The 22,108-nt window shown below is 35.2% G+C and overlaps 2 protein-coding genes and 2 long non-coding RNA genes across 4 annotated transcripts in view; 2 read left to right on the plus strand and 2 right to left on the minus strand.

The window, feature by feature from the left end:
- LOC147759921 (uncharacterized) overlaps positions 1–22,108 on the plus strand; it is a 58,331-nt gene that overhangs the window by 1,139 nt on the left and 35,084 nt on the right. The window contains exon 3 of the mRNA XM_086995609.1: positions 783–966. Within this exon, the coding sequence (XP_086851735.1) occupies positions 783–966 (184 nt within the window). The remainder of the gene's footprint in view (positions 1–782; positions 967–22,108) is intronic.
- On the minus strand, positions 5,062–6,533 carry LOC147759922 (uncharacterized). The gene is made up of 2 exons (XR_015331050.1): positions 6,430–6,533; positions 5,062–5,461 (listed from the first exon to the last, which is right to left on the minus strand). It is a non-coding gene; the product is annotated as an uncharacterized LOC147759922 (long non-coding RNA).
- Positions 6,648–8,252, plus strand: LOC106165477 (uncharacterized). Its single transcript, XR_015331051.1, has 2 exons — positions 6,648–6,783; positions 7,851–8,252. It is a non-coding gene; the product is annotated as an uncharacterized LOC106165477 (long non-coding RNA).
- Positions 18,913–20,993, minus strand: LOC147759923 (paraneoplastic antigen Ma3-like). The gene has a single exon (XM_086995511.1). It carries the CDS (start codon positions 19,974–19,976, stop codon positions 18,930–18,932), a length of 1,047 nt encoding a protein of 348 aa, XP_086851637.1. The 5' UTR covers positions 19,977–20,993; the 3' UTR covers positions 18,913–18,929.

Consider the following 22,108-nt stretch of genomic DNA (forward strand, 5'->3'; position numbering starts at 1 on the left):
CGTGTGATCACTTCCCTGTTATTCTACACTCCCTGCCCCAGTGGATGGACTCATCACTATCCTTTAATTAGTAGACATGATATGATCACCTCTCTGTTATTCTACACTCCCTGTCCCAGTGGATGGACTCATCACTATCCTTTAATTAGTAGACATGATATGATCACCTCCCTGTTATTCTACACTCCCTGTCCCAGTGGATGGACTCATCACTATCCTTTAATTAGTAGACATGATATGATCACCTCCCTGTTATTCTACACTCCCTGTCCCAGTGGATGGACTCATCACTATCCTTTAATTAGTAGACATGATATGATCACCTTCCTGTTATTCTACACTCCCTGTCCCAGTGGATGGACTCATCACTATCCTTTAGTAGACATCATATGATCACCTCCCTGTTATTCTACACTCCCTGTCCCAGTGGATGGACTCATCACTATCCTTTGATTAGTAGACATCATATGATCACCTTCCTGTAATTCTACACTCCCTGTCCCAGTGGATGGACTCATCACTATCCTTTAATTAGTAGACATCATATGATCATCTTCCTGTTATTCTACACTCCCTGTCCCAGTGGATGGACTCATCACTATCCTTTGATTAGTAGACATCATATGATCACCTTCCTGTAATTCTACACTCCCTGACCCAGTGGATGGACTCGTCACTATCCTTTAATTAGTAGACATCATATGATCATCTTCCTGTAATTCTACACTCCCTGTCCCAGTGGATAGACTCATCACTATCCTGACAAATATTCTTTACTTCAGATGGTGTGTCTTCCTCTTCCTGCCCCAGTGGATGGTTTCATAATGTCACAGTAGGCAGATGTTATATGGTGTCCAGTGGTCAAGATTTGTACACAGAGGCATTGTATAATTGCTATAAAAGGGGTGCAACACAAGCCATGCCAAAGACTAAAGATTTACAGGCAGCAGTGGAAGCTTTAGTAACGTACGTATGTTCATTAAATGAAGGGGACAAATGTTATCTTTTTTGTAAGTGCTTATACTTCTCGTGGAACTAAGGCTTCGTTCACATGCAATGTCTATTTTCTATTTTCTATTTTCTATTTGCTCTATCTTATGATCACTGTCTGTGGCCTGAATATCCCGCCGCGTAATTACTGGCAGCGCGAGCCAGTTACTAATAGTCAGTCACAGACAGTGATCATAAGATAGAGCAAATAGAAAATAGAATTTAGAAAATAGACATTGCATGTGAACGAAGCCTAAATAATGACAAGTGATGCTTTAAGTAGTCTTAATTCTATTTCCTTTCTATACAAATGAGGTCATGCAAAAGCATATGCGCACTTGCGCATCTGTTCTCTTCACTTCCGTTTTTTTGTCAATCGCGCATGGCACGTGTGGCCAGAGAGCAGCACAAAATTCAAGGAATATTATGGCTGATAACTTTTTACAGTAGGACACATACTGTCACGGCGTAGGGTTTTTACGTCGTTTTTTCACGCGCCATTACATTACGTTGCATTCGTTTTGTGAAACAATAGAAATTTGACCGAAAAATGTCAATATTATCTGCAGAAGTAAATATCTAATACTTCCAATCAGAATGAGATGTTATATTAATTGGATATTTAAGCTTCACACCCATGTAATATTTTATTTTGAAATGTTTGATATGACCGAGTTTATGTTCGCCAAACTCACACGTCGCAGTGACATTTTTGCTTGGCAACATCGTAACTTTCCTTATAATTTGCAAACTAAAGAGTGTGCGGGAAATTCCAGAGCCTGTATAATGTGTTTTAAAGCCTTAATTGTGTGGCTAAATTTTTAATCAAATCTATCCTTGTAAACAAATGCCTCAGCTGTTTTCATAGGAAGATAGTGTAAAATTCAGGATTTGATGTCATGCATCGGCCAAGACGAGCCCAACTGAATGTTTGTTTACATTTTCACCTATTTGCACTTTGGCGAATACTTGTGTTAAATATGGTCGGTAATTCTATTTTTATGTTGATATATGTTACTGTCTGTATAAGGTTTAGTCCCAATTCCATTATATGATATTACGACTGATATTTGTACAAAAACAATATCTAAGGAGCTGGTCAAATTTTTCAGTGGTAAATGTGCGAGGTTAAATTGGCTAATATATGTATTTCTAAATATTATATGTGTTCTATGTGACATTGATAAGATAAGTGGATTGTTTTCTTCATTTTAATTGGTAGATAAGTATTTTCAATCAGCATATATTTCTTTAAAATCCTTTATTCAACATATACAACATACTGAAACATGTTGAACAATTTTATCTGGCAAGTTATGATAGTAGAAAAAATAATAAATTAACATGATGATAGTAATAAATTCACCTTCAAAACCAAGGCATCATGCTGTTACAATCTACACCATGTGTTGGATTGTCGGTGATATAATTTATAAATGCAACTTTTGATTGTTTTATGTTAAAGAACTTCTCTGTAGGCATTTGGCAATTGAAATATTTGAAGACATTGTATATAACCAGGGCACTAAATTTGCATTTATTATCAAGTACAACCGTCTGTTTAAAAACACATGGACTTTCTTGTTACAGTGAATACTAGTTCTACTATATGAAAGAAAATGAAAAGAAAAATGTCACAAAACGTATTTAAGCTTTGTGATCATGTCTCATAATGTTTATAATTATTATTTAAAGATACAGTGTCATTTTCAACATAAATCACAAAATTATAATTTTGCATGTTTTTTTTTTTTTTTTTACAAAATCATGAATTCTTAGAGAGGACATGATTAATGTATACTAAACTGCAAAATGTCTGTTTCCCTTCTTTTCTTTTTCTTTTTCATTCCTTTGCTGTCTTTCTGTTTGAATATCATAAGCCAACAATTAAGTGGTAAACCATGGGCTATTGGTTTTCTGCAATTATCAACTTTTATTGAAAAATACAGTGACTTTAGTTGCTTTAGATCTGTCCAAATACTCAGTAAATATATCTTTCATATCTATCAATAGAGGTATAGAAATAAATACATAAACAAAGGTTGCTTAATGAATATCATCATGATCACTTTCACATTATGTAGCACCCACTTAATAATAATAATAATAATATATTTATTTAAAGTTTAAAATCCATAAAATATGTTCTGTAGACTTTACAAACTAAAAACTTAAAACACAGTAAGATGAATTGAATTAATAAAATTATGACTTAATAGTCTGAGTTAAGATAATGATGTCCAGTTAATATTTCCTAGTTATAAAATGTTCTTTAATAAAATTTGTTAAAAAGGTATGTTTTAAAAGCTTTTTTAAAATCCTTCACTGAGCTAATGCTTCTCAAGTCTAGAGGTAATTTATTCCACTCATGTGGTGCCGCGTACTGGAATGATTTTTCGCCAAAAGATTTTAGTCTTGCGTTCTGTGGTTTTAGTAATAATTGATCCTTAGATCTTAAGGTACGATTTGGTGTGAAATGAGATACAAGATCAGAAATAAAATCTGGTGCAAGTCCATAAAAAGCTGCATGAGCATGAGTTAAAAGTTTGAATAAGATCCAGGCGTTTACAGGTAGCCAGTGAAGTTGTTTTAATATTGGTGACATGTGATTCTCCATATAAGTTCGGGTAAGAAGACATGCTGATATATTTTGAATGCGTTGGAGTTTCTTTGTTCTTTCTATGCCGCATCCATAAAGCAAGGAGTTACAGTAATTAAGCCTTGATGTTACTAGGGCATGAATGACCGTGGCAGTGGCAGAATCTGTTAAATTATTTCGTAGGGAACTGATGGTTCTTATGTGATACAAACAAGATTTTTTCACGTTGGCTATCTGCTTGTCCATGTTTAAAGTAGTATCAAAATACACCCCCAGGTTTTTTGCATGAGGAGAAACCCCAACTATTGCAGATCCAATTTGTAGAGATAGTCCTTCAGCTAAGTGTTTTGAGTGTGGTTGAGTGATGACCATGAATTCGGTTTTTTCATCATTTAATTAGTTTACTTTTGATCATCCATTCTCGCAAATCTGAAATGGCATAGGTCATTCTAGTTATTGCATCTCCAGGCTTAAGAATATCACAGTTAAGGTACAACTGGGTGTCGTCTGCATATATGTGATAGCCAACTTGATGATATCGTAGTATTGCACCCAAGGGTAGTGTGTAAATGCAAAATTTAATCGGTCCAAGAACGCTGCCCTGTGGAACACCAAAAATCATTTGCTTAAGATCTGAAAGTACACTGTTGATGGATATCTGCTGTGTTCTACCAGTAAGATAAGACCGTAGGAGAGACAACGCCTTGTCCTTAATTCCAGCTGATTTCTTGAAGAATGATAGAAGAGTGTCATGGTCAACTGTATCAAATGCTGCTGAAAGATCTAATAGCACCAGTAAGACTGCAGAATGATTGTCAACACCAGTCAGAAGGTCATTTTTTATTCTCAGACGAGCAAGCTCAGTGTTATGTTTTGCTTTATAAGCCGATTGCATTTGTTCCACCAAGTTATTCTGTTTTAGATGGTCAAATAGCCTCGTTGCCATGACTCTTTCAACCAACTTTGACAAGAAAGAAAGATTACTCACAGGTCTATAGTGATTAAAGACATTATGATCCAATTATTCTTTTTCAGAAGAGGTTTGATTACTGCACTTTTGAATGAGTCTGGAAATATTCCCTCTTTAAAGCATAAGTTCACCAGTTCTGTGATAGGATTTATGACAGTTGGTAGAATCTGGGTCAGCAATGTTGTTGGGATGGGGTCTAAAGAACATGATGTCTCTTTTGAACTCTTAATGATTTTTGAGACTTCGGTTACAGTTGTCGCACTGAACGCGGAGAGAGTGGATACTGGCCTCGGTAGAAGTTCGGTTATAGGTGGATGTGATGAAATTGGCCCAATTTCCTATAGGATCCTATAGGAAATCTTATAGGATCCTATAGGAAATCTTATAGGAACCTATAGAAATTTATATTAACTGTTTTGAATATTTTTACAGCTTTTTATATATTGTTGGAACTTAGGCAAAATTGGTTATAGGCACTGGTCCCTCAAAACAAAAGAGAGTATCATGTTAACATTCTTTATTCAATATATAAAAATGTATAAATGTACATATTCCACAGTATGCTATGCAACCAGCTTACTAGAGAATTGTTTCATAGATTTTTGCAAATTTAACGATGCTGCTACTGCTTTTGAATTATAAGTTCTATGAGTTATCACAAGGATCAAATATGTCTTGTCAAGCTGTGGCATCACTGTCTTTTTCTTGTGTGTGTTAGAACTCCTGCCAGAATGAGTGGCTAAAACCTCCCTTGGCCAGATTGTGTACATTGTCAGCATACTGCTTTAGTCACTTAATAATTGAAGAATTTTAGACAAAAGTCTTTTGCACATTGTTCAACTTTACTGTGATAGTCTTCTTAAACTCCGTCTACGTTGTGTTGAACCATTTGCAGACACAATCTAAAAGAAAAACATTGTGAATTTCAATTAATTGTACATGTCTACAAAAATGCAAAATGATGAAGGAAAAATTTTCTAATGAGATCAATAATAATCATTGCACCAATTTTATTTTGAGCATTTCATAGCCTTTATTAGTTAACTGTTTTTTTCAAAGACAAGGTATTAAAGCTGGATAATTTGTAAAAAAAAAATTTTAAGAACTTGAACATATTTCATAGAACCAAGCCCACAGGAACAATCAGAAACAAATTTTAAAATGCAGAAATCAGCAGTGGAGAAAACTCTACTCTGGTTAAATATGCAATTGGGCCATTACAGAGCTGTCAGGGCCAAAAAAAATCTCAAAAACTCATGGAAAACTAATTTCCGAGGGTAAACAGTAATTCCCTATATTCTGACCAGTCTTTGCTTGACTTAAATCATCAGTCCAAACCACAAAAAAAGCAACTCCAAGTTAAAATTTATAGCTTCCGTGTAAGCAAAATGGTCAGATTTTCACAATGCACATTTCATTTCCAATATGTATAGGTAAGCAAAAAATATTTTTTAACAAACTATGGTGTTTACCTCACATACATGTATATGGTTGAAAAGAAATTAAATGAAAAGAAAACTTGGCAAATAAACGATCCCGAAGAACATGTGAGGTAATGAAATTTGCCCTGTCAGCCTCTCTAACATGTTAATTGTATGTTATTTATTAGCATAGGTCTTTCTCAGTTATATATCATGATGGTTCCTTTGAGGCAGTTGTGGATAACATTAATAGATAATTTTTAATAAATCACAAACCAAAAGTTATATGAAATGTAATTTTTTTTTAGATTCAACTGCATTTATAGAAATATTTTGATGAGCAATTGATCACAGTTTTATAAGAAATAAAGAGAATAAATTAGATCAATCATCTCATTTTCAATTTGATTAGATGCCCAAATGATCCAATGCATTACTGTAATACATACCTTCCTCAATCTGATTTTTCTACACTCTGTACCCTTCCACTATGCTCCTGAATTTAAACTGGCTTGATAGCTGTACACTCATTTGCTGCTTGTCTCATATAAACCAAGAAGTTATAATGAGAAGGAGTAGAAACGGGACATCAATTATCTCTCTCGTCCAATCAGATCGCAGCATTCTTTTCAAAGCGGCGTCCTTTGAAATTCGATCCTCGTAACTGGTCTAATCCTCCGCTCGCCTCCGCGTGACACAAGACGGAGAAGCTGAACCAGTGCGTATACGTCTTGATTTATTCATGTTTAATGCGAATATTTGGAAGTTATACTTAGAAAAACGCCAAGTCGAGCGATATAAAGGTGAGTGAGAGTTGATAATGTGCTTTGAGCATTGTTTTATGTTCATACGGTGGCTGTCAGTCAAATTTGAGAGTGCAGAAAGCAGCGTTAGCTCGAAGATCTGAGGCCGATTCAGCGGGACCTCCATGTTTAGGACTTTTTTCTTCTTAAGTGCGTGATGTATGCACATAATTTATGTTTTTCTGGTTAGTTAAGCACGTGCATCATTACAATACATCACTTTGGTATTAAATGAATCAATCCTTTAGATGAAAAACATCGTTTCAAATAGACAACTTTTCATCGGACTTTTTCAAAATGGCCGGTCCCTAAATTGGTAAGAGACAGTTGGGTGACACTTTGGGACAATTTTTGGTAATTTTAACGTGGTGTATGCAGATAATTTATGTTTTTCTGGTTAGTTAAGGACGTGCATCATTACAATACATCACTTTGGTATTAAATGAATCAATCCTTTAGATGAAAAACATCGTTTCAAATAAACATCTTTTCATCAGACTTTTTCAAAATGGCGGGTCGCTAAATTGGTAAGAGACAGTTGGGTGACAGTTTGGGACAATTTTTGGTAATTTTAACATGATGTATGCATATAATTTATGTTTTTCTGGTTAGTTAAGCACGTGCACCATTACAATACATCATTGTGATATTAAATGAGTCAATCCTTTAGATGAAAAACATCGTTTCAAATAAACAACTTTTCATGGGACTTTTTCAAAATGGTGGGTCCCTAAATTGGTTAGAGACAGTTGGGTGACAGTTTGGGACAATTTTTGGTAATTTTAACGTGGTGTATGCAGATAATTTATGTTTTTCTGGTTTGTTAAGCACGTGCACCATTACAATATAACATTGTGATATTAAATGAATCAATCCTTTAGATGAAAAACATCGTTTCAAATAAACAACTTTTCGTGGGACTTTTTCAAAATGGTGGGTCCAAAATTTGACGACAGGGAACTCTCGGAATTTTTTTTTCAATTTTTTAATGCACTATGATGTTTGCAGAGTTTCGTTTAGGATATAGAGTTATATTTTGTAATGAATTCCGCACTTACTCATTTCAGGTTGAAGAGAATGCAGGTGAAAGATCTTAAGTTTTGTTGGCAGATGTACATGTAGCCATAATTGAACAGTCAAAATGATTGTTTCCAGCAGCAACTTGATGAGGCACAAGGCTCTGTTTTCTTACCACCACTAATATTAAACTATAGTGCACAAGAGGTGCAAGTTTTAAAAGGGAATTTAGTGGTCCAAGTTTTAAAAGGGAATTGAGTGTTCACTGGCTAATTGTCTAAAGTATAAAATAAAATAATCACCACATCAAAATAAAAACTAACCATTTTTGTATTGCTTTAATCACTGTTGGGTGTAACAATATTGATATATTTTCATTGCTGGTACTTTGTTTTAGATATTATACAAGTTGCTCGAATGTTGAAATAAAGCAATATCAATCAATAAAAATATTTCTTTGATTTTTTCTTCTAATGAATTTAAACTATCAGTCTACTATTAGTTGGCCTCATGTAATAGACAAAGATATAAACAAAAATATGTATTAATGACATTTTATTTAGAATCGTACTAAGTGCAATAACTTATTTTCATTTCCCCAATTTTCCTGTTTAAGCTCTACCTGGTATATAAGCAATAATGTGCCAAAAAAGAAAGAAACGAGGTTGGCATACGAAAATTGCAAGTACTACTGTTTTGTGTACACGGCTGTGAATTGAATGTGTCATTCCTAGATGAAGGTAAATTTCCTTTACACGCCTTTACACGACAAAAATAATTTAAAATAAATATGAGACTTCTACAGGTGCAAATTTTAGCGTTGAAGGTGGGTTTGTGAAATTGTTCTCATACATTCTTGATGTGAAACTAATTTTTGTATAACTGATCGGCTTTAGATCAAATGAAGTTGTATCTCGCATGATTTGAGTTTTATTTCCCGAAATGGTTGCGTCCAGGCTTGAAATCTCTCTCTACACCTTTCTGTAATCCCACCATGTTTTCTCTGTGAGATTATTAGAGACTTCGCGAGGCTTTATCCCAATTGGCTGAAGCAACCCACGTGAACGGTCTTTTGAATATGTATTAGGCACAAGCTCTCCCTAAGACCACAAGCTGGGTAATTATTAGGATTAAGCCCGTTACGAGGATAGGATGAAAGGAAACCCCTTGTTTCTACTCCTTCTCTTTATAACTCCTTGTATAAACAAAGACTTAGACAGGATACCACACATCTGATAACACCTAATAGGCGGTTACTGTTACTAGTGTAACAATAGCTACAGGAGTAGTGACCTAATAATAGGTGCCAAGCTAACAAAAGAAATTCACAGTTGTTGAATCTATGGTTATGGTTGGTGGAGTAGGGCATTCTCTAGCTAACATCAGTTGCAGGCCCGTAGCCAGCAATTTCAAAAGGGGGGTTCTTTTTCTGAAAAAGTGGACCTTTTCCCATAAAAACTTCATGTACCTAGATCAAATTTTACCCAGAGTGGACCTTTTTCCAGCAAAAGGGGCGGTTCTTTCGAACCCCCGAACCCCCCCTGGCTACGGGCCTGAGTTGACTGTTAAATCTTACAAGTGATTGAGCATAAAATTTATCTTTATAAACATTAATTTGTCCTTGTTTCCCATCCTTTATGAGGGACAGCTAGTACTATACCCTAAATGTTCACTTACTTTTACATCATATTTTATATATTAGGCAGGATTGCACTTTCACAACAGCCAAGGTCAAGTACAGTCTGATTAGATAAGGTTGACTTTCAATAAATATGAAATATGAAGTGAATATGATCACACAAAAAGTAAAAATACATTATATACTGATATTTAGACCAGTTTCATTATTTTTCATTCAACCTGGCCTAATAAAAATTCACAATTAATATGGATTAACATAGGATTTCCTATAGGTTCCTATAGAAATTCCTATAAGATTTCCTATAGCATCCTTTAGGAATTTTTTGATGGTCTGAACATAAATTAAAAATCAAAATCATATACTGATATTTAAACCAGATTCATTATTTTTCATTCAACCTGGCCTTACAAAAATTACCTATATGAATTGGCATAGGATTTCCTATAGAAATTCCTATAAGATTTCCTATAGCATCCTTTAGGAATTTTTTGATGGTCTGAACATAAATTAAAAATCAAAATCATATACTGATATTTAAACCAGATTCATTATTTTTTATTCAACCTGGCCTTACAAAAATTACCTATATGAATTGTCATAGGAATTCCTATAAGATTTCCTATAGGATCCAATAGGAATTTTTGTAATGGTCTGAACATAAATTAAAAATCAAAATCATATACTGATATTTAAACCAGATTCATTATTTTTCATTCAACCTGGCTTATAAAAATTCCCTAAATAAATTATATTAGCATAGGATTTCCTATAGGTTCCTATAGAAATTCCTATAAGATTTTTGTAATGGTCTGAACATGACTTTAAAAAAAAATCAGCTTCAATGATTTGGTACAAAAACATTCCTAATGATAAAATATTTCTCTATGAAAGAATACTTTAAAATGATCAATTTTTTTCAAAAATTCTTTAAAAAAGAAATTAAAGAATTTCTATAGAATCCTATAGAAGACTATAAGATTGTGCATTATGAACAATAAAAAGCATTTTTGCTTTAATAGTGATATATAATTGACAATTCAACTGATAAAATGGATCTATATCAAATATCTATTGTTTAGAATGATATATGTTTATAAGATATGCATTTTTCTCAAGATTTTAACTTACAACAATTTCCTATAGGATCCTATAGGAAATCCTATAGGAAATGTGCCCTATAGGATCCTATAAGATTTCCTATAGGATCCTATAGGAATCCTATAGGATCCTATAGGAAATTTTCGTAAGGGAATTCATTTTCACCTGCAATGAAAAAATACTAATACAACATTAATTATTAGAAACCATGGTTAAAGATAAACATTCTCATTTACATAATTAACATGTATCAAAACTTACTACAGAAGACCACAACCGATCCACATATAGTTAATGGTACCGTTACAACAAAGTTAACTATGAATTACATAATAATAGGGAGGTCAGGTCAACTTTGATAGTAACATAAATATCAGCCAAAATGGTCTCATCTGATAGAGAAATTCATGAGCTTTCTAAAACATTTTAATTTTTGAAAATCAAGCAAGACAATAAAAAGTTATTAAATTTAAAAGAATGCTAGTCGGCCACAAAATTTTGAAAAAGTCTTATATGCAAGCATATGTAACAGTAGAAGCCAAAAGTGTCACCTAATTGCCTAATCAATTAAACAAAATTGGCATAACTTTTGAATGGAGTAAAATATCCATTTGAAATTTTCTGGAAAGTTACACTATGCCAAGAAGAATCTGACAAGATATCATTTTCTGTAATTTATCCATTATTTCCATGGCAACCATTGCTAAATATCAATAGCGATCAATACTATTTTTTATTTTTCAACCTTAAAGCTTCAGCATCACTGCCCAAAGGCTACTTTTGGATGAAAATGATTCTAAAAAATGTGCCATCACTAAAAACAAAAAATAATGGCTTGCAATGTATCTGTTGCTATGGAAATAGTCATTATGATAGCTGTTGCTATGGTAACAGTTTGAATTATTTTTTTTAAACATCATAATGAAATTTTTAACTGATTATGAAATGGGAAACACTCTTTGTACTCAATTTATGAATTTAAGTTAAATAGTAAACAAATACCATGTCACTGTTGCCATGGCAACCAATATTACAATGACAACTGCATATACAATTTAAAGGTTTAACTAGTAAAAATTGCCAGAATGCACGATAAAAATAAGTAATATCCGATTTTGGAAAGTTATCATTTTACCAAAAAAAAAAAAAAAAAAAATTAATTGATATTGGACATCATAGCAGCTAGGTAATACAAAAACCAGCGAGATTATTTGGACAGACTGCCATAACATAATGGCAGTTTTAGGAATTTTCCTTTTTATTTTTGTTAAGCAAAAATAAATAGATACTACTTTTGTTCACTTTGTTTGACTGTCATTAACCATTCTAGAGTTTTTCATATCTCCATGATTTTAATTCAGATTCCCCTTTTTATAATTACTAACGAGTTCAAAGGTGAAATGGGGCCAATAAGCATTAGGCCCATCAATATTGTACGTTATTTGTTTGAAAAATAAAATAAACTGTATATTCTTGAATTGCACACATTTTATCAATATCCTTGGGTTTCGTGAACAATTCAAAGATTTTCTGATTAGATATTCTAATATCTTGATCCTCTTTCGGTACTGAAAGTGTAGTTGCTTTTTTATCAGCAGAGCAGCTTGGTGCGTTTGCCATTTTGTTTGCGATAAGATCAAAGTCACTGATTTTCAAACGGCTGTTACGGCTCTATCTTAACAAAAAATGATAAATAAAAAACTGATTTGAATCGAGTATTAGTTAAAAAATTTAGGTAGGGGTTACAGAACTTTCAGAAATTTGTTTTTCTAACTCTAAAACACGATTAAAAACTTTACAAGCTAGTTTTGATTGCTGTTTTTGGTTGAGTAAACTTCTGTAACCCTTCACTCGAACGCTTGATTCATTATCCTCATGAATATGTGTCCAAATACGAGGAAATAGCATTCGGGACGCCGTACGGAGCTTTTAGAAAAATGGCGCGAAATGCGCATGTTGAGCAAAATTCTTAAATAGTGGGAATCAAACGAGGAAGTGAAATCACCAGCAATTTCTCACAGAATTTTTGTGGCTAGGGGCTTACAACAGAGAAATGATGCATTGTTACACATATTGTAAGAAAGCCCATTCAATGCACTTTTAAAATATATTTTCATATTTATCATAGGACCAAAATCTTGGAAGTTATGATGGAAAACAAACAGCAAGGTTAGATTTTTTCCCATTTTCAACCGCGTGAGCGGTGTGACCCGACCTCCCTAATAATAAATTAATGCTTTCCTGGGAACTAACATGATGATGCTCAAAAATTTTCTACTGTAGATTTGCATTGTGGAATGTACTTAATTGAGATATAGCTGTATAACAATTAGAAGTGTATAATTGACGATTAAACATGTACCCCTAGTAGGGGAGCCAAGGCAAAAAATTAGGGTGAAAAAAAATTTTTATGATATAAAATTTTCGAATATATGGTCGGAGAGCCTGATATCTGGGGTTTATGAATCTGCTTACTGGACAAATAGGCTCAATTGCGAAAGTGCCCAAAAGTCGAAAATTTTATATCATTAAATTTTTTTTACTACCCTTTTTTGAAGGCTTTTGGAGTTTGGCTCCCCTACTACCGTATACTTATCAAATGAATCTTGGCAGGTGCTCGTGCTGGTAAACTGCTTTCGTATCATTATTCAGACTTGCCAAAAATTAATTAAATCTGTTGACTAAACTGATGTAAATGAGTAGGGGTAGGTCACACAGTGCAGAATGAACAACAACCCCTATTAAAGAAACTACATGAATGATACATTGTAAACTATAACTTACAACTTGGACATATCCAAATGTACTGTATACCGTACATGATCTTGAAGTAGGGGGGAAGGCATACACTTTTTTTGTATAAAGTATAACTTCTGAATTCTGTTGAAAATCTATACCTACCTCATTAAAATCTTCATATATAGTTTACATGTGTGGGTCACAAATTTCCACAAGTTTTGGTGCAATTCGGAACTGGCCGCACAATTCACTCCACCTGTTCAACCTCGTGGTAAAATTGCGGGATTTCCAAGGAAAATAGGTCAGGTGAATTCTCGCAAAACGAGAGGCATAACTGGTACTCTGGTATTAAATTTAAGTTATAAATTTTATTATTTCATACAATCATTGCCCCAAAACACTGAAAACCATTTTTGTGATCACACTGAACTTCAGAAATATATGATGGTCCAGGGGAAGGCCTCCGACCATATGCTGGGGATCTGATATGTCTCCACTCAACAAACTCACGACTTCAGTTATAATACAGGTTTATTTCTGTTAGCATAAGTGTACATAGGAGCCTTAGCCTTACAATATAGATGACAACCCTCCTGCTCCAGTGTTAACCCTGTACTGACTTCTTCACAACATTGCTAATTTTTAAATCCCTTGGGAGGGGGGATGACTGACTGAGGACATTCCTGGTTACTATTGGTCAGGTTACCTGTCACTCAGCAGCATCTACTTAATTTAATAGATAATTCGTACAGTTTACATAATACAGATATACAGGCAGGATATAAACCATAAAATGTAGACGAAGGCGGCTACATAGTAATTTTCCGTCTCTATTAAACAAAGGTGAGGTAGATATACAAAGATTTACATAGTCTCAATTAAACACAGGTATGGTAGGACATAGTAATTATTTTCTAAAATAGGACATAGTAATTATTTTCTAAAACTGGTTTCATCCACAACAATAAAGAAAGTTTCACTGGGCTATTTAGATAACTCCTGGTTTCTTTACATCAGATAAGTCACAAGATATGCTGTCCATTGTCAAGGTGAAGGTTAATTAAAGATATATACATGTAACCGAGTATCACAAACAATGACTGAATATAAGAATTATCAGCTTCTTTATTACTGTACATGCCAACTCGACAGTGTGAGTAAAAATGACCCAGAATACTATTGAGCGGGTAATTTATATGTCCCGCTCACGTGACTAATAAAAGCTCACGTGACTACAAAAAAGGGCGGGAATGCTTACGTAATAACCCTATTACATATGCCCCCCAAAAATATGATGGCGTCCCGCCAATCACAATCATATTTACAAAATATATACATTGAAGTAAATTAAATGACAAAAATACATTACATTAAAAATACAAATTATCCACATAACATTAGCAATTTATACTTGTGAGCGTGCACACACACACACACAGCCACGCACACGCAACCTTTACATTAAGGAAACGCGACTGAATACGCGACTTATAAGAAAAGACAAAACTACTAATGCAATCTTTTACTTCTTTTATTTCTTTTGATTAAAACATAAAATATCTTAAAATCACATTTTCTCAACTTTACACAACTTTGCCAACAATTCAAATATCGTTTGACTAGCACGGATGAATTCCCCATACACTCCTACCAGTGCATTCACAGAGCTAGTATGCTCTGTTGCGACTTGTGATAAAACATAATTCCCCTCCTCCATCCATTGAGGACGGCGTCTTACACGTGAAGATCGACGAACTGGTGGAGTTTCAGGTGATTCTTCTAGCTGAACATTTTCTTCTGCTGCTTCTCCTGATTCTTCATCTTCCTCTGTACTGTCTCTGTTACGAAGGGTCATAAAATATTCTACACCGGAAGAACTGTCAGAAGACCCAGAACTTAATCTTCTGGCAACACTTTTCTTACCTGCAGATCTACCTTCTTTTTCTTTACCTGAGAGACTCATGGGAAAGGTCAGGGGCAGTAATAAATTTCTGTGTACAACTTTTTGATCACCCTTTCCATTTTCCTGCTGAATTATGTACACAGGCATATTCGGATCTTTTTGACCGATGATGACATAGACCTCTTTCCGCCACTTATTGGCCAATTTATGCTTTCCTTTAATGCCTACGTTTTTTAACAAAACTCGATCTCCTACTTGAGGTACTGCACCACGCGCCCGAAGGTCTTACTCTTATTTTCAGATCTTTTCTTTTCCATTCTCCTGTTTGCTATTCCATATGCTGTTTCTAATCTGTCTCGTAACTTACCTATGTATTCATCGTAGTCTTCATGCTCCTCCTCTGTGTACAGTCCGAACATTACATCTACCGAAAGACGGGGGGCCCTCCCGAACATTAGGTAAAAGGGGCTGTACCCAGTGGATTCGTGCACAGTGCAATTGTATGCATGTACTAATGAAGACACATGGGCTTTCCAATTTTCCTTATGTTCATCACTGAGAGTACGCAACATGTTAATCAAAGTTCTATTGAACCGTTCAGTAACTGCGTTTCCCATTGGATGATAAGGAGTTGTCCTAGATTTTTCTACCCCAAGCATCTTACACATTTGTTTAATAACCTTACTTTCAAAGTTTCGCCCCTGATCACTGTGTAATCTCAAAGGAAACCCGTATTGCACCATAAAATTTTCATATAGTACCTTTGCTGTGGTCTCCGCGGACTGATTCTTCGTTGGTATCGCCCATGCATATTTCGTAAACACATCAGTAATCACCAATATGTTACTCACCTTTCCCCGTGATTCCTCAAGGCCTAGAAAATCCATAGAAATCAGTTCCATGGGCTGTGAGGCAATTAAGTGCTCCATTTGAGCTCTTTCAGGTAAGTAGGGGTTCTTCCCAAGCTGACAGGACGTACATTTCTTCACTTTGTCACTCACAAAGTTAGTCATTCCAGGCCAATAAAAGCGTTCTTTTAAAATAGAAAGTGTTCTATCTCTACCCTGATGTCCCATATCGTTATGACAAGCAGAAAAAACCTTGTCGTGCCAAACTGTCGGTATTACCAACCGATTCCCGTGATACAACACGCCATTACTCACCTTTAACTTCTTCCATGATCTCCGGAAAGGCTTCATTATCTCTGAATGAGGAAGGTCTTTCAACTCACCTGATGTACCAATCACTTCCAGTATTTTCCGAATAATTGGGTCCTTGCTTTGTTCTTCTTGCCAATTAATTTTCAAATCTTCCCACTCTGCTACTTGGGGGAAACACTTAGGATAAAAAGGAAGATTTTCAGAATAACCAACATCCAAACCTACACTGTGATCATAACTACACATGTCTTTCACAATCTGTGACGAACAATGACACTTTCTAGTAGGTAATCGTGACAGGGCATCCGCGTCAATATTGCACTTACCTGAGAGATAGCTTAACTCAAAATCATACGCGGCTAAACTTGCTAACCACCGATGACCTGCAGCATCTACCTTAGCTGTAGTAAGAATGTATGTTAGTGGATTATTGTCTGTAATAACCACAAATTTGTGCCCATACAAATAATCGTGAAATTTTTGAGTTACAGCCCACTTCAGCGCAAGAAATTCCAATTTGTTTGAGCAATAATTTTGCTCATTGCGATTTAATGCCCGACTAGCGTAAGCTACCACACGTGTGCTACCATCTTGCTTTTGGCATAACACTGCCCCTAACCCACTAGAACTCGCATCAATGTGCAATTCAAAAGGGAGTGTATAATCAGGATAGCATAAAATGGGAGGGTTTGTAAGTTTTTCTATAAGCGTTTCGAATGCTTTCTGGTGCTCCTCCTTCCATACCCAATGGGCGGCTCCCTTCTTTCGTTGTTCTTCTTTGGTCAGCTCGTAGAGAGGTTTTGCTATTTTCGCGAAGTCCTTCACAAATTTACGGTAAAACCCAGCAAAACCTAAAAACCGTTGTGTCTCTTTAATGTTAGTTGGAGTTTTCCATTGTCTCAAACAATTTATGTTTTCTGAATCACATTCAATGCCTGCACTTGAAACAATGTGCCCTAAATACTTTATTCTCCTTTTTAAAAATTGACACTTTGAAGGCTTAAGCTTCAACCCTGCTTTTTTTAATCGACACAACACCTCTCTGATTCTTGAAACGTGTTCATCAATACCGTCTCCTGAAAACACAATAATGTCATCGAGATACACCATGCAAGTTTTCAAATTCAAATCCCCTATCACTTTCTCCATTAGATTTTGAAATGTTGCTGGACTGTTAGTCAAACCCATAGCCATTCTATTACATTCATAAAAACCCAGTGGGCCAACAGTAAATGCAGTTTTTGCTTTATCAGCTTCTTTTAGCTCCACTTGCCAGTATCCGCTACATAAATCTAGAGAAGAAAACCATACTGCACCTTTTAACGCGTCCAATGTCTCCTCAATTCGCGGTAACGGGTGTGCATTTCATACTGTGCGGCTATTTAATTTCCTGTAATCTATACAGAAACGGATTGTCCCATCTTTTTTCCTCACAAGAACAACGTTTGACGCCCAAGGACTGGACGACTCTCTGATGACTCCTGCACTCTTCATTTCTTCCAGATACTCCCTAACTTCTTCATACAGAGCTGGAGGTATACGTCTGGAACGGTCTTTAAATGGGCGATCATCTGACAATTCTATTTCATGTTTCACTATTGATGTTTTCCCCAGATCCATCTTATGTTTAGCAAATGCAGATCTCTGCTCCAACAATAATTCTTTAAGTCGCGAAACACCTTCCGTTTCTTCCGGTAAGTTGAACTGAGCTAAAAATCTTTCATCATCATCTTCACTGGATGGGTCCATTATGGTAACTTGATGGAGTTGAGCAATCGTTGTACCAGGCTGCACAGTGACTGGTCTTGAATTATGGTTTGTGATCTCAATCTCGATCTGTCCATTTTTCGTGAGACTAACCACTCCCGGTGTAACATGCAACTCACCTTCACCATGAACATTGTCTCCTGACCCCATATTACCCTGTACCATCACAATTGTTCTGGGTATTGGAATAATAACTTGTGATGCACAACACAAAATTGTCGACTGGTTTGGACCAATTTCCCTCTTCTCTACACATTTGATTAAACCATATACCCCATCTGTTTTTTCTAAATGCCTTTTTCTCAACCCTACCGTTTGTAAAGCTAAACTCACAGGTTTATTTACACTCACCTTTGTTTCACCATTGTTTTTCTTCATTTCCAGTTGATCATATAATCTATCAAGCACATTTGTACCTATCAACAAAGGAATTCTCCCGTTGTATTCAGTATCTGGTGCTACCAGCACCGGGAATACACCTACCTTATGTGGCGATCCATCAACCGGAACAGCTACCTCCAATTCCACATAGCAGGAATACGGTAGTTTTTCATCAAGTGGTCCCTTTACTAATAAAATTTTATCAATGGCATGTTTAGGCAGATATGGAAATTGACTTTCTATAAAAGAACTACTTACACACGTGACCATTGATCCCGAGTCAATTAACGCATATGCACAAATATCATCTACAATTGCAACTGTTTCATTAGCACTACCCACTAGATTTTGACATAAAGTTTGGACTTCGCGTCTAAGTCGAGTCTCACTTTGGGATCTTTCTCCCCTTTGGTCCCCAGTGATCCCTCCTTGGAAACCATTACTTGTTTAAAGTTCTCTGAAGTAATTTCTCTTGCACCAACTCCGCGTTAGATGCCTTCTTACAAGCATCAACCAAATGACCATCCTCACCACATTTATAGCAGAAAATCTTCCTTCTAGAATTCGAACCCATTGTCCTTTTCTCATACTTGGGTTTCACAGGCTTGTTTGCAGATTTGTCTGGTTTAGCAGTTGTCGTTGACTTACATTGTTCCTTGGCCTCCAACTTTTCCACTCGAGCCTGTAACTCAGCAATCTTCTTTTTATCTTCAAGCTCGCTGCTAGTCATCTCATCTGGAACAGACATGGAACTCACCCTTCCCTCTTTCTTCCGTGCCAATCGTAGCTTTTTCTCTGTGCGTCTCGCTTCTTCCTTTCTAACTAACAAAAGTAGTTCAGCAAAACTAGGAGGGTTATCGATTTTTTCCAACCCAAGTTTATTAATCATTTCATCATCAAAGCAACCTCGAATGAATTGTCTCAAAAGATTCTCTGGTACCTCTCTAACACCCATGCCTCCTCTCTCTACCACTTGCATTGCCTGCAGGTACAACCTCTGCAGGTACTGAGATGGAGTTTCTTTTTCTTTCTGATAATTGACAAAAAATTGCACGAGAAGTTCTTTACCGTCGACAACAATGCCATAAACCGACTCTAAAACTTCGACTATCTGCACTGCAGTAAAGGCTTCTCTTACCGTGTCTAATGCAGGTCTTAACAAACTTTGTCTAATTATACGCGTAGCTTCCACATTATCCGTTTCCCCTCGAATATCTGCCAAGAGTGGCTCTACTTGAAATTTCCACGTTTCAAAATCTACTTCTCCATGCGGCACTGGAGTTTTACCAGAAAAAAGTCTCAACTTGCGGGAATAACCTCCGAAATGCGATGTAAATAATGAACGTTGGGGTGCGTCTCCCCGACTCGTCCCAGCCGTAGCAGAAGCAGCGGCACCTCTTGCCGACTCGGGACTCAATAATTGTAACACCGTGGCTTTGTCGTCTGCACTTAAAGCTTCTAATTGCTCACGTAATTGGGTATCCATATTTACAGCGTCAATCCAAACAAATGCAACACACACAAGCGACACTCACAAGTGCTCACCAAATGTAAGAAAAAATACAATGCAATTAATCAAAAAGTTAAAAAAATATGACGGTAATAAATAAATTTGGAATGTAATTGACAAACAAAATAAAAAGATGACTATAAGTATATAAAAATATTGAAAAAAAAAAAATTGAAAGCAATGAATAATTTTGCAATTTCAAAACAAAACAAAAATATAATAATAATGATACAAAAATTATGAAAAAAAAATGATGGCAAAAATAATTTTGTGATGTGATTGGCTGAACAAAATACAAATAAAAAAATAAAAGTGATGAAAAGAAAGAAAAAAATGAAGGACGCCTGACAAAATTGCAATATTCAGCTAAATTTAGAAAATATTTGACAAATGCCCTTATAAATTATGTAAACTTATGTAAACTAGTAACAGAAATTAATTACAATTCCTATCTAGAGTAATTACTAAACCACTTAGAAATTAATTTACTTAATACAATTCTCAATTTAAACAGAATCTTAAAGAACTTTAAATGAAAGTAATGGCAGAACAACAATTTACTGAAATAATTGACTAAGTAATGAAATAGTCTAATCTGCCATTGTAATTAAGTAAAAAAATTAAGTAAAGTTTAAATGAATTAAGTTAGATTTGGTAAATCACACAGGATAAGTGTTAATGTAGGATTTAATGAAAATTAAAGGTAATGCAATTATTGGCAGAAAAAAAATGATTAAATAAATAACTGAATGACACAAATCCAATCACAACAATTAAACAAACGAAAAAAAAAACAAAAACGGAAACTAAATAACTAAACCAAAATGAAAGGGACTTGATTTACAGAATAAACTGATTACAAAAGTAATAAATTAACAAAATAAAAAGATTATAATCACTACCAAACAAAAATATGCTCAATATAAACAAACCAGATTAAGATGGTAAGTCCAATTATAAATCAAACTATAAGCAATTAGTATGTAAATAAGATAAAGAAAGAAGAAAAAAATCAAAACTTAATATTCTATATAAAGTAAAATAAAGTAACTGAAGATTTGATAATTAAATAAACTAAATGCAAATTATAAATATAAATAAATCTGTAATTCTATTAATAGTAATCAGTCAAGTTAGGTGGATTGGCAGCAGTTCAATATTAAAATACACTGGGGTGTTATAGCACTACTCTTTACATGCCATGCTATTGCACAAAGCACACAATATTGAACGGACTGAACTAATGTCACAGGGATATACACAGCCAAATCCCAATTACAAAGTAACACAACATCACATAGGAACGCACTCCAATGGGGTGTAAATAACTAAACGCTACAATATAAACACCGGATCTTACGTCACAGGTACATGCACTACTCTACAATAAAATTACAGGGTGGAAGCGCAACATTGTGACACACACAGTGACACCACTAGGGAAATGGATCAATTACACAAATCATTGGTTAAAAGAACAACAACTGTTACACACAGAAGCATAAGCAATGGATTGGATCACGATCTAGTGAAACAGCACAATTACGATCACAGTCAACGGACTGGAGGTAGCGCAGTAAACAGCTGCACATATAAAGCTACACACATGCAACACAGAGGTATCACATTCGGCTGCACACGTAAAGTTACAAACATGCACAAGGAGGTATTACTACAACTGACTGGCTTGACATAAAAAGCAACATATAGGTCAACAAAACAAGTATTATGTACAATGTTTAGCTACACACGAAAAGCAACACAAAGACAAGCAAGACATAAAATTGTGTATACTTATCGTTTGCCGCACCTCCTCAGAATCCTCCGTCGAATGGAAATAATGACTAAATACAGTAACCCGTTTATCCCAACTAATGTCCGATAATAATAACGGTATACAAAGTCAAAATTGTCTATTCACAAATGTCCGTTCAAATGTCCAATGTCATTACTCTAGTCCTCGTCCTCCATATCGCTTGGGGCACCAATTCAGCTACCTGTGGCGGCGGCTCCCAATCCAGAAATTGGCGTTGTCTGAACGCTGTCGTCTGCGGCACGGGGAAGAAGTCCGTAACACAGGAGAGCAACCACTCAGTCCAGAAAGCGGC

The sequence above is a fragment of the Lingula anatina genome, chromosome 9 (assembly GCF_051362555.1).
Source record: "Lingula anatina isolate TDL-2025a chromosome 9, LinAna3.0, whole genome shotgun sequence".
Classification (NCBI taxonomy): Eukaryota; Metazoa; Brachiopoda; class Lingulata; order Lingulida; family Lingulidae; genus Lingula; species Lingula anatina.